Source organism: Batrachochytrium dendrobatidis (genome assembly GCF_000203795.2).
Source record: "Batrachochytrium dendrobatidis JAM81 unplaced genomic scaffold BATDEscaffold_7, whole genome shotgun sequence".
Classification (NCBI taxonomy): Eukaryota; Fungi; Chytridiomycota; class Chytridiomycetes; order Rhizophydiales; genus Batrachochytrium; species Batrachochytrium dendrobatidis.
In genome coordinates, this window is record NW_006281105.1 from 803,459 (window position 1) to 817,397 (window position 13,939).

At 38.0% G+C, this 13,939-nt stretch overlaps 1 protein-coding gene across 1 annotated transcript; it reads left to right on the top strand.

The window, feature by feature from the left end:
- Positions 1–330: 330 nt before the first annotated feature.
- Positions 331–13,889, top strand: BATDEDRAFT_89145 (uncharacterized protein; the record flags this gene model as incomplete). The annotated part of the gene is made up of 6 exons (XM_006679602.1): positions 331–1,076; positions 1,140–1,764; positions 1,850–2,446; positions 3,486–6,815; positions 6,909–9,680; positions 9,750–13,889. 6 exons carry the CDS (start codon positions 331–333, stop codon positions 13,887–13,889), a joined length of 12,210 nt encoding a protein of 4,069 aa, XP_006679665.1.
- Between the last annotated feature and the right edge of the window lie 50 nt (positions 13,890–13,939).

Below are 13,939 nucleotides of genomic sequence, written 5' to 3' on the forward strand. Positions count from 1 at the left end.
TAATTGCCCAAAAATATACTACAATCTTAAGGGGTTTGAATTGATACAATAAATTTAAAGCTGACTAGCTTTATTGTTGTAGTAATATTTCAGCTGCTTGATATCTATATTTTGGTGTACAGTTTTTGCACATGATTGATCTAATTACCTTTTAATAGCAAGTACACAAGTTTCAATGTATAGCAAACTACTAAACCAAGGATTAGGAGTGAACAGCGTGCTTAATTCTGGCTTTATAGCGATATCATGGTAAAGCTACAAATACGCTTTGAACGCACAATATATTCAGATTTGCAAACATTTGCATAGTTGAACATAAAGTCAAACAGGATGGATGAATGGCCAAAACCAAGTAGCAGCTGTACTAAAATCAGATGCAATAGCTTGGTCGTGGAGGCAAAGGAAGATGAAGAAAATACACCCACAAGCTCTATACTAGATCTACTCTCAAAATCTGTGGACACTAGGGGAGAGTATGAGCGCATAGATACAGAGATAAACGACATTTATCGTAATCTATATAGCATTTCTATACCATCCAACATTAAAAATCATCCAGGCGATGCCGTTATTCATCGCTCCACTTGCAACTCAACCCCACCATCTGCGCCTGAGTACCACCCAGCAAAACAAGTGAGCCCAGTATGCCTCAAAGATACTCATTGGAAAAAAAAGAACATTCAGACTACAGTCAAAGCTTTCAAAAGTAGCAGTGCATCAGTCCAACAAACATGCAATTCTAATCCCCGACCTTGTACAGTATTTGACGCCGAATCTAGTCCTTATGACTGCTCTGCCAAAGATAGAGTGCTGGAAATTCCAGACACAGCAACAGTAATATATGCATACAATGAAGCTCGCAATCTTTCGGAGCACATTAATAAAGCCAATCTTTCTAGTATCAGTATAAATACACACAACTGGCGTGCAGTCCAATCCAAAAAGCATACGCGTTTATTATCAGTACCAGCTGGTTCTGTTGGGTCCATTGTAGCAACTCCAACTCCTGATCCAAAAAAATCCCATTCATTAACAGCTGCAATTCCTACCCAAGAGCACACAACAAAAACAACCAGGTAGATACCATGCAATAGTGTATTGTTTTTGAAGCTTGGCTCTAACATGGTTTGAACTTTTAGCAAAAGTTGCAACTTGGTCCCCAAAATAAAGACTAGACGAAAAAAGAATCGTGTGCACGCCCATTCATCTGAAAATAAAAATGAACAAAATGGCTCGGCTTTGACCAAAATGCAAGGTCTTGATCTCCTTGTGGATGCACAGTCAACGGTAAAGCGGTATCCTTTAGAGTGCTTTGATGACATTACCCAGTTTGAAACTCGTAGTCCTGCCGAATGGTTATCCACCAACTTTTTAACACCTCGTGTTTTTACTCCTGCCTTTTCTCGCTTTTATGGCACTGGTGAAACAGGATCGTGCCCTACAGATTGGGAATGGGCAAAATGCTCTGTTTTGGATTATTGCAGCAAAAAAGACATGTACTTGATCGAATGGGTTTGTAGTCCAGAAAGTCGAAAATGGGTTAGGCGTCTAAATCTCCGCTTTGAATCAGAAAACGCAGACCTTTTTTTTCGTCGTATTGAAGCTGCAATTAAAAACCGAAGTTTAGCAGAAATCGATGATAAACTTTATTCCAAAATTGCTGCACAATCTATGCCAGATATGGCACCACTACCGGATTTTTTAAAACTGGGATTTCTATCAAAAGTTGGAATACCCATTACAAAACGCAATTATAGAATAGTGGTATGTTTTTTGAGATATATGTAGACAATATACTGCTCATTGGAATTAAGCTTTTTAACATGCTTGTGTGATACTACCTATACAGGAAAAATGTCTTGCGGAGCTTGAAAAAGACTATGATTTTAGTATTAAAAAAGCACACTATCGGTTATTGCACAATGAGGAATTCACCACCAATCAAGCAACATCAAACTCGGAGAAATTTGCAATAGCTGCATTAGCAAAGTCTGGTGCTGATAGATACGACAACTCCCATACCCTTCTTGGTCAAGTTGCGATTGCTAGTCGTGATCTCTCAGATGCCATGTTTAGCGCAAATGCTAATCTGCAAAAAGCCTGTGTTGAAATTCTGGCATCTCTCAGAAACGCCATATCTGAAACAAATGGGTTTTATACATTTTTTATAGATTATCCGTGTCTATACTCTACGTTTGATGAACGTGTAACCTTGCATAGTAATGCTGTTCAAGCAAAACTCGTGTATCAATGGCCTCGTCTTATTGTCACTATTATTGAATCTCTTTTAGGAGACTATTTCAATTTGCAAGAGTCCCATTACAAAAACTTTGAAGAGAATCGATGCTACAATTTTCTGCGGTTAGTAAAAGTCATCATGGAAACACAGCTAAAAAGTATTGTTATATCTGGACTTCATCAGTTTCTTCAGCTTTTTAATATTGATGTAAGCTTGTCAAGTCGATATCAAGATACGCAGCATGGATTTGACACTATGTTGCCAGAAATACACCAAGAAAATATTACTCATGAATCCCAGACGCAAAAATTGAAACAAGTTGATGCGCTAGAATCCAAGAAAAAATCCATCAGACAAAACTTGATTGATCAAAAACAGCCGCCACCAATCGACTTTAGCTGCATCAAACGTTTATTTCTGATTCAGATATGTATTCGACCAGGCACAGAAATTTGCTCCGAGACCCATGATATAAAGCATACACAAGATATTGAAAAATCTCATGTTTTGAATACGATACAGCTGATGCCAGATCTGGATTCCGTTCAGTCATCCTTAAAAAAACTATTCACACTCCCGCAAACATTGACATTCAGCACTATTCCTTGCATCGAGTCTTTGTTGTTTTCCAAAATGGTTTTTACTGAAGATGCAATGCATATTAAAACACTGAATAGTAGGCATCAACTAATAATTGATGGAAAATATTACATCAATGCTATTTTAGCACACGTGAAGCCAAAGATCCAATCACTATTGCATCAGTATCAAAAATTTGAACATCTTATTCAATGTGATATGACTAGTATGTTAATTTCAACCACTTGCCTTGAAGAAATGGAATTTCCCGTTAAACAATTGAACTGTGCCATCCAAGAAATTCCGAATATTTCACCAGACCGTGTTGATTTTCATCCATTTGTAGTCGAATGTGGAGTACTCAAACAAACTTATCTTGACCTTGCTAAATCCAAGCTTAAATCTATTCAATCCGAGCTGGAAGGTCGTATCAATGTGGTATGCGAACGACTCTTGCTGAAATATAAGAATCTAAACAGCCATATATCAGTGGATCCTCAAAGCGATTCTCATGCATGGCAACTGCTTAAATACTGGATGGGTAAATGCAAGATGTTTACAATTGGATATTTTAAAGAGGTTGGTGTGCTAAATGCTTTTCTGATATTCATATTTAGCAAATCAACTATTATTCGACTATTCTAACCAGTCTGTATTTTTGGTTTAGTTTGAAAATATCCAAAAAATTTGGAACTTTATAAACGATGCTGAAATGCATTTAAGCGATTACACAAGCAATATATACTGGGAAGCGTTCAAATGGCCAAATCGGGTGCTTGATCAGATTAGTCGAGCAAAAACCATGCTGAATGCAAATAAAGAGCTCATTATTTGTCAAATCACAGCCGACAAGATTCAAGCCGAGTCTACTATTGTTTCGTTTAAAGCAAAAATTCACGAGCTGTCTAACATTTCAGACCTGGAAACACTCCTTAAAACAAGCAGCATCCAAAACGACATGCTATCCGAACTAAATGCTATCAAAGATCTCTCCTTTCGTGTACAGCAACGTGAAAAACAAATGGAGTGCTCAAAGAGCACATTCAATGAGCTTGCCGATATCATTGCTTCTTTTGAATCATATCAAGATTTGCTTCATTTGTCACAAGATTCGTTGGAGCTCATGAAAAACTGGACAAGCAAGTATTTTATTGAATTAGATGGCGAAAAAATCATTTCAATTGTAGCATCATGGAGTGCAACTATTCATAAATTGCTTCAGGCGTTTGTACATACTCCAAAATCTAAAGCCATTGTTGAGATACTTAAAACCCGCGTGGACGATTTTTGCAGAAACACGCAGGTAATAACAGCATTGCGAAATCCAGCATTACAAGCAAGTCATTGGGAACAAATATCTGCCATCACAGGCCTGACACTGGAAGATTTTTCAGCGCTTTGTTTAAGCCAGGTTCTTGACCTAGATCTTGAGCTGGTGCAAGATACTATAGTTGACATCAGTAACGAAGCCAGCATCGAGTATCGATTAGAGTCAGAGATTGAAATCATGAGAGTTGATTTGTTAACCAAAGAGTTTTGTTTAAAACCCTTTTATTCGACCGAATACACAATTATAAACAACTTTCAAGATCCGCTAGATGTTCTCTACAATCAACTCCAGCAATGCCAAGTGCTGATTAAAGCTGCTATTGGTACAGGCGCGATGCCAAAAATTGAGCAGTGGGCCAAGAAAATCCATCAAGCTCAGGATCTACTTTACATTTGGTCAGAAGTTCAAGCCAAATTTACTCTTCTGTACCCTCTCATGACAAACAAGGACAATTTTTTGCTTTTAGGAGATAGAAATCTGGAAGAGTTTACAATTGTTTCCAAAACAATGACTATTTTTTCAGAAATTGTTACCAAGGCCAAAAAGTATATCACTTTGCTTCATCGAACAGATTTGCATGAAATCATTCAAGGAGGAGATACGCGACTGCGCTTTATATTGGGAAACATGGACAGTTTTTTGTATGCTAAGCGATCATTGTGTCCTCGCCTATATTTGGTTTCTGATGAAGAGGTTCAAAAAACATTGTCCTGCATAGATACGGTGCAATTATCTGCCGCTGTATCAAAATATTTCGATGGTGTCGATCAGCTTCTTTTTGGCTCACAAGTAAAAAACGCTGATATAGATGACCAGAGCTTCCATGTCCAGCTAAATTCTCCAAATGATCAAATATTAGAATCTGTGATACATGAGCATACATCTGTTTTACCAGTTGATCCTGATAAAGTGCAAAATACTTTGATTATAGGAGTAATGAGTCACCATGGTGAAAAACTGTATTTTCAACAGCCAATACCGTTTTTTAAAAATATTGAATCGGTAATTCTCCAAATTGAAGCAGAGTTACAGAATAGTTTGCAACACGCAATTCAATCCGCCTGGACAGATTTAAGCAGCGCAACGTCTTGGATTTCTGCATCGTATTTGACACTTCCCCTGCAAGCTACTCTGGTAGCTTTACAAGGAAAATGCTGGGAAAAATTGGCGCTTTTTCAACATCATTCCGAAGACGTATCTCACAAGGAGTTCCGTTTGACCATTATCAGTAGCATAGATACTCTTGTTGCAGACTGTCGAACAGAAAATTCTGCTTTGGTCCGCTTTGTGTGCGAGTCTATCATTGCTACATTAATATCAAGCTTAAATCTTGTAGAGCAAAGATCGACCAAGCAACAATTGATTGTAAACCCTCCATTGATACAGTACCAATTGTCTGATTCCGGAAAACTATCACTAAATTTTACTACCACTCCAGATTTTAAATACCCTTATGGATACGAATACCAAGGAACTAACGCACGAAATATATTATCCTGTTCAATGCTTTGCACCCTCGACAATCTACAATCTGTTTTATCTCAAAACCAGTTTGCAGCGCTTTATGGAAAAGATAAAAGCAACAAATTAACTACAATTTTGGAGCTGTCTCATTTTGCTGGATACACATGTTTGGTCATTAACTGTGCTATTCTATTTTGCCATTCATCATTTGAAAACGTATATCGTGCATTTTCAAAGACTCGCTCATGGCTTGTTTTGCAGAATGTTCATTCCACCTCGCAAAAAATTCTTGGATTGATAGGAGAGTATATACGTTCCGATAAACAAAACTTGACCATTCAATCTACACTGTATTGTGATCAACAAAGCCATCAAAGCAAGCTACATGAAATGATAAAAAACCCATTTCCTGCTATTTTTGCAACATTGCCATCTATGCATTTCTGGAAACATCTGCCCAATAATTTTCGGCAGCTTTTTCGACCCACAGCTAGAGTTTTACCAAACAGTCGAGTAATTGTTGAAGCTTTGCTTGCTGCAAAATGGTACAAGTCATCAAGAGAGCTGGCCAGTAAATTTGAAATATTTACAGAGTTGATCCCGGTTTGCTTTTCTGGAGGTTTCCACTGCAATATAAGCTGTGTCTGTCGTATCATTAGGGATCGTCTACCCTATTGCACTGCACAATCGCCATTTTTAGAAGCAACTCTAGTTGTAAAAGCAATTCAAAGTATTTTTTTGCCAATGCTATCTCAAGATGAAGGGCGGACATTATCTGAACTACTTCAAGATGTTTTTGGTTGTAGCGTTTCTAATCGGTCGCCTCAATATTTCGAGTCAAAAGATGAAACCTATGTCGAATATAGAAAAAGTCATTTGCAAGCTACTAGTGAAAGCATGGGCTTGCATGTTACAGAGTCAGTTTTACAAAAGGCAATACAGCTTTTTGATACACTGGCAGCTGGAAATCACCAAGTCGTGTTAGTTGGAAGATCGGCTTCGGGAAAATCAACCTGTTGGAATTTGGTAAAAAACGCATTGCATTCTTGGAAACAAAGCAACTTGGAGTACCCTAAAGTATTTGAGTGTTTTCCTGCATGCTTTCCAGCTACACGATTACCAAAACACGCAGATTTTAAAGCATTCAAAGACAGTATTTTGAGAAAAACATATTACCGTGCCAGTGAATTTTCAGCTAGCAATGTAAGCTACTTGATTTTTTCATTTATTGGATAGTACTGAGTAGCTCGTAGGTGCTGATTTGAAAATGCAATTATAATTTGTTTTACCAATTAGGAACATATACTTGCAAAAGATACCAAACATCAACAGAATCCTGTAGTTGCTGGTTATGCGTGGATTGTATTAGACGAAGGAGATGATTGTGATGAGATGGATATGATATATAACATTTTTTCACTCGAGGGTAATACTTTTAATCAGGCTGAACCAGCTGGTAAGAAAACACTTGTTCGTATAATTCACAAGGTTACTCAGCTGGCCGCCTTTTCACCAAGGCAGATTACTGCTGCTCCAATAGTATTTTTTGATGGCTCCAAGTTGCTTAGCGAGCATATTGTGCATTCTACAATCAATAGAGCACCATCATTTATTTCACATCTCAAGCCACTTTTTCTGCATATATTTCACCAACTAATTGTCCCAGCGGTGCAATTTAAGCATGCAGTTGGTATAGCCAAACAAATAGACACGGCAATTGAAAGATTCGCTGTAGAACAGGTGTACAAACTACTGTTTGCTTTATTCATCGAGTTTGGTATTCAAGGACTTTCTCGGCTTACATACCACGAACAATGCATCTGGACTGTATCGAGTGCTCTATTTAGCATTATATGGGTGATTGGAGCACAGCGACACTTTTCCGATCGTATTAGATTTGATTTGTTTGTTCGAGAAAAGTTGACTGTTGGACCGCTGAAAAAACTTGAGCAATTGATGGGACTTTCTGGCAAACTTTTTGTAAATGGTGTTGCTTTTCCTTCTACTGGCACAGTGTTTGACTTTACGTTTGATGACAAACATATGTGCTGGACTCCGTGGAGTCTAGATCATTCGAAACAGAGAGAGTTCGACTGTGTAAATCCAACTATTTGGAATATTGACGCAGTGCGTATCCAACGATTGGCTGGTCTTTATCTCTCTCAAAATCAGCATGTGTTGATAGACGGTTTAAGCGGGGTTGGAAAATCACACATTGGGCTTGCAACAATGTCAGAGTTTGTTTCAAGCTCTGACAAATATCTAAATGATATTTCCAAATATCTATTTACTCAAAATATGGACATGGAATGTTTCAAAAAACACGTCGAGGCTGGACTTTTTGTGAAAAGTCACAACACGATGGGTATCCCATCTGGACAAAAAAGATTGCTTTTTGTCGACGATTTAAATGGAGCTTTGTTGGAACAGGACAAGACAGTATTTGAAACTTTGCGCATGCTCATGTCAACATCTAGTTGGTATTCAAACAAAGATATTCAGCATATTGAGGACGTTTCAATAGTTGCAACATATCGAATTGCAAGCGAGTACGCAGAATTACCAGTCAGATTTCTTCGATACTTTTCTATTATTACTCTTGATGATAACGATGCAGATCGTTTGAATGACATTGGAATGGCTTGCTTTACTTGTTACTCCAATGTTCAAGATTTGCTCAAACTATGCTCTAAATTTATTCAAGCAACCCTCGACTTGTGTCATCGTCTACGTCTTCAATTTCCACAATCTATGCAAAATCCACACTATATTTTTTCAATGCGCGACATGGTCGGCATTATCCGCAATGTTGGTATGCAAAGCAAACGTTGCACTAGTACTATACCACTACTTTGCTGTTGGCTATATAGTAGCTTGCGTGTATGGTCCGATCGACTTGAAGATGCAGAGTCAAAAACCATGTATGACAAAGTTGTCAAGGATGTGACGAGTATCCATTTTGCAGTGCCGTTTGACGATGTTTTTCAAGTTTCAGACGATACTTTTTTGTATTCCCGGTATCTATTGCTTCATGATACTGCTGCAAATCAATCTGACATACTAGTCTCACACACGCCAGAAACACTTGTAACCACAATTTTTAATCTACCATCCATCAAAAATGATCCAGGATTGGCATCAGTACGACATCCTCATGGAGTTATATGGGCTATCAAGATAGCATGCATACTTGGTATCATGGAGCAATCTGCTGCGTTAGTTGGAAACAATATTGGAGACCACTGTTTTTTGGCAAAATTATCAAGCATGATTTTAAAAGCCGAGTTTTACTCTTACTCGATCTCTGTCTCGAATAGTAAAACTTTACAAATCAGTGCATGGAACAACTTTCTTTTGAAAATACTAAACAGAGCATCTAATAATATGCTCGTAATCGCATACATAGATAGTTCTATAATTTCTCAATCCATGTGGCAAGATGTGCAATATATTCTTAAATTTGGTGTAAAATCCGACTTTGTCGATCAGATTTTAACAAGCACAGTGCAAAGTCGCATTTTGGAATACATGAGAAATTTCAAGCAAGAAAGCTCGCAAAAATACACTAACGAAAAACGTCAAATCAAAGAAATCTGTCTAGACTTTATCAAGTCAAAAATTCGGTTTGTAATTGGAGAAATAGGAAATGCACACAACTCGGACTGGGTAGCCTTGGCATCACATTACCCTTGGATTCCCTTTACCTTTTCTGTGATGCGAGTTCAAGAATGGGACGTATCCACCGTGGCATATGTGATGCATTGCTTTTTTGAGGTAGAAAACCTTTCAGTAATGTATAATGATTGTGACTGGCTATCACGGTTTTTCGTGGCTGTATCGCATATAATTCCTACGCTATCCCAAGCCGAGTATTCAGAAACAAGATCAACACCACGATATTCCCCAAACACATTGCTAAACTCTATACGAATTTTTGCATCAGAGTTGGGAAAACGCCTTCAATCCCACATGCAAACTATAGCATACACAGAGATTGCAGCGAAAAAAATATCTACTATATTTCAGCACGAGCTTGAATTACATGAGGATAAAAGCCGCCTGTTGAAAGTAAGTACATGACTTTAAATGCAATATATACAATCTATATATGTTTGCTGATATATATACCATATATAGTCGGTAGAAACTCTTAGTGCACAAATAAGTGCCACATTACAAACCATTGAAAAGACTCGTGCTGAACGAGAGATCCAAAATGAGGAGCTGAAAATTCAGAAAGATGGTTTAAAGAAATGGGAGACTGAGCTGCAATATTTGCAAGTTGTTTATCAAAGTGAGATTGAAAAGGCTTTATTGCCATTTGAAGCCTCTATCGATGAAATCAAGTTGTTGGAAAGAAGTGACATATACGATCTAAAAGGCATTGATGATCCTTGCAATGGAATATTATTGATTTTTGAAGCAATTACGCAAATCCTGCAACATCAATCTCTTCCAAACGAGTCAGAATGGGAATCGGCTCGAAGACTTATTTCAACTCCAAGTTTTTTGAGTGATGTTTTAAAAGTTGATAAAGACGATATCTCTTCTTTGATTTGGTACGAAATTGAGCGTTGTGCTAAGCACGTCGATTTTGACTCTCCAAAAGTAAAGTCTCAGTCCAAAGCAGCCTCATATTTTCAAACTTGGATCAGATGTCTGGAAAAATATCACAAGGCAACATTGATTTGGGGTCCTCAGAAAAGACAAATACACGAACTTGAAGACAAGATATCCAAGCAAAGCCAGCATATCCGGGAAATAGACACTAGCATTGTGAATTCAAACGTTTTACTAAAAACATGCAAAACATCATTTGAAAAACTGATGCGACAACAAGAGGAGCTTCAGCGAGCAATCAAAAACGCTGACAACACGCTATTAACAGCATCCACTCTGATAAGTTCACTGCAAAAATTATACACGGGTTACCAAAATGATCTTGTCGAAAAAAGTAGTTTATTTTACCAATTGGTCATACAGTCGCTTCTGTTTGCATGCAATGTCACATATGCTGGACCATGCTCTCCCAAAATCCGTGCGTGGATAATCCAACAGTGTCAGCAGTTTTTGATTGATATTAACCCTGCAATCATGAATTTTAAAGAAATCATGGATAAAAACAAATTTTGTTTTGTTGACTATATATCTGATGGTCGACCACAGGATATGTATTTGGTATTGGGATTTCCTCCCAGTGATGATATTCTGGAGTCTGCATTAATAAGCACACACCATTGTCAGCTTCCATTAATTTGGGATCCATATCACCAATCTCAAAACTGGATTGCAGCATTAAATAGAGTGAGCGAATGCAAATCATTTAATGCAGAAAACCCAAACATTTTTGATCAATTGATGCAGTCTATACAAATGGGATCAACATGCATTCTTTTACTTGACAGTGTTGATATTCCGCCAATCATTGAAAGTCTTATTGTTGCAATGAGCTCCCGATTACTGTTTTCAACTGCACAAAAAAGTAAAATCTCGTGGAATTTGCAAGGATCACGACAAGTTAGTATCGGTTCTACATTTTCCATGTATCTTATAGTGCGTCTACCCAAAAAGGAAAGTCTGTGGCGAAACTGGATGAGGTATACTGCTGAGGTGCAAATACCTATTGAAAATAGTCATATTTTAAACCTTGTACAAGAAACAATCTTAAAAGTCGATAATCCTGAATTGCATACACGTAAAACTCATCTTCAAGTTTCTAGCTCCAATAGGTTTGGTCTTTTAAAAACTCTTCGATCTAGAGGAGTCAATTTTTGTGGAAAGCTGGGAATCTGTGATGTCACTGGTGGCGACATTTACCGTAGTATTATTGATGTTGAACAGCAGATTACTACCAATCAAAAAGATGAAGAAACTACAGTAGAGGCACTGGTTCAAGTGGACAAGGAGCTTGTATGGTATATAGAGGTATCTCAAGCATTGACCAGCATATATCTGGGATTACAGAGATTACGACTGGCACGTCCGGAATACACGTATTCTGTTGATTGGTTTATTGGAATTTGCAATACTCAAGCCAAGCTGTCCAAAAAAGAAATCAAACAAAACCCAAAATCATTTTTACGCATGGTTGTTGATAGTGTGTGCAAATCTGCTTCCATTGGATTAGCAGTTCAGGATCGGACTATTTTGTTGTTTATCATTTCAAAAACCATTGCAGATGTGTCTTATTTTGGCGCAGGCGAAAACGGATTTTCAGAAACCTATTTGCGACACATGATTGGTGCACCTAAAAAGATAGTCAACGTTTTACCAGGAAAAACTTGCTCAACTCTTACCGCATCAAACCCTGCAACTGATTGGTTGGATAATGAGAAATGGACTGACGTTTTACAACTCTCCACAGTTTCTAATTTTTCAAGATTTGCGTTGGATTTTTCTAGCTATGCTAACAGGGCCACGACTCCTGTGCTCGAGTCCAGCTGGGAGGATATTGGCAATGCTGTCGATCCCATCAGTATAGATTTTCCTCCTCCATGGAATACTAGTCTCACCTCTGTGGAAAAAATGTTGGTGTTGAAGACCCTAAGACCCGATATACTTGACAGTATTTTAAAGCAGTATGCCCAGTTAGTATTAGGAACTCAAATTTTTGATGAAGTTTTCCCTGTAGACCCATGGCTGCGTGGATACCATGATTCGGCTCCGACAGTTCCCATTATTGTTTGTGCAAAAGGCAACGAAGATCCAATCAAGCCAATTATAAAGCTTGCTTTCAAACGTCGACTCGCCAATCCTAACCTCGTTATTTTGTCCATTTCTGCCTTGACAAGTCTTGAATCATCGCGCTTGGAAGAATATGTGGCAAATGGTCGTTGGATTGTAGTCTATACAAACTGCTGCCCATATGATTATTTGTCTTTATTTTCAAATCAGATTTCCGTTTTACTGAATGCTCAAATTGAAAAGGTTTCCAGCTTTCGCCTATGGCTTGTTGTCGATCAACAAACTGTGTGTTTGACACCGACAAAAGTAGTGCGTGTTTGGTACGAACATAATCGAGACTACCGCATATATTTGGAAGAGGCATTGTATGCAATCGAAGACGCCATGTCCTATGAGTCCAAAACACCCACCGCATATAGAAACTTTCTTTTTGGTCTTTGTTTTTTCTATGCCAAACTTCGAAGTCAACTAAATTTATTGCACTTGGACATCTGTGGTACCATGGACTATCAAATCAGCGATCTGAATAACTCGATCAAACTATTACGACGATTCTTTGCTCAAAAAGCTGCCACGAATGACTCTACGGCACTCATTCACGACGTTTATCAATATGTGTGCGAGGTAGCATTTAAATATCAGCTACCGACCAGATGGGAAATAAGGCTACTGCATACTTGGTTTTCAGATACCATGAAGCAATTATGGACTCAGTGCGAGAAAAATGGAGCCAATAGTCCAAGTTTGGTCAGATATTTTGGAAGTACATCTCAAAAAGAACATGATCGAAGATATGACTGTCTAAGCAAACTTCCATATGGACCTGATCCTGGCTCCGCAATTTCTAATCTAATAGGTGGAATCAAATGCCTTCCTATTCTACATTCCGATCCTCGTGTTGTAACTTCTCTGCAAAAATGTTGGCCAGAATTGATATGCGTTCCAAAAAAACTTGAGTGGAGAAATGATGAGAGTTTCCCCAAATATCTCCAATCGATTTTGGATCGAGTTAATAACGTTATCGTTGGAACAGTTTTTGAAGTACAATGTCTAAAATCTATAAAACCCCGAAAAAATAAGCCTAGCGATAATGCAATACCAAACCATTCAGCAGATTCTACTACTGTGCTTGAAAGTCACAAGTTTGCATGTACAACAACTGGGACTAATAGTTCCAGAAAAAACAAAATCCCAAAGTTTGTGGATGCCGTGTTGCACACAAATGTTGTAAGCTACCTATATTTGCTCCGAGTTATCAAGCAGAGCTTGACTCGATCAATCTATGCTTTTCAAGGACGCTTGGAAATGGATTTTAAAATCAAAACACTTGTTCAAGAAATCTATTGTCAGCATATTCCAACAGAGTGGATACTCAATGGATACACATATGCCTCTCAGCGTACTTTTCCCGATTGGCTTGATAACTTTTTCAATCGACTAGCATTCATCAATCGATGGTATTCAGCACGCTACTTGAAGCTTAAACCAGGCGCAAAAGAATTAATCATGTACGACTTGTCTAAAATGTTTTCTCCCAAAGCGTTTATTCAAGGTGAGGAGTTGATTGTGCCATACTTTATCTGTAAAATGTAACGTGATATTTAACTATTGTGGATTTGTGGTGGGCGACCTTTAAACTAGCC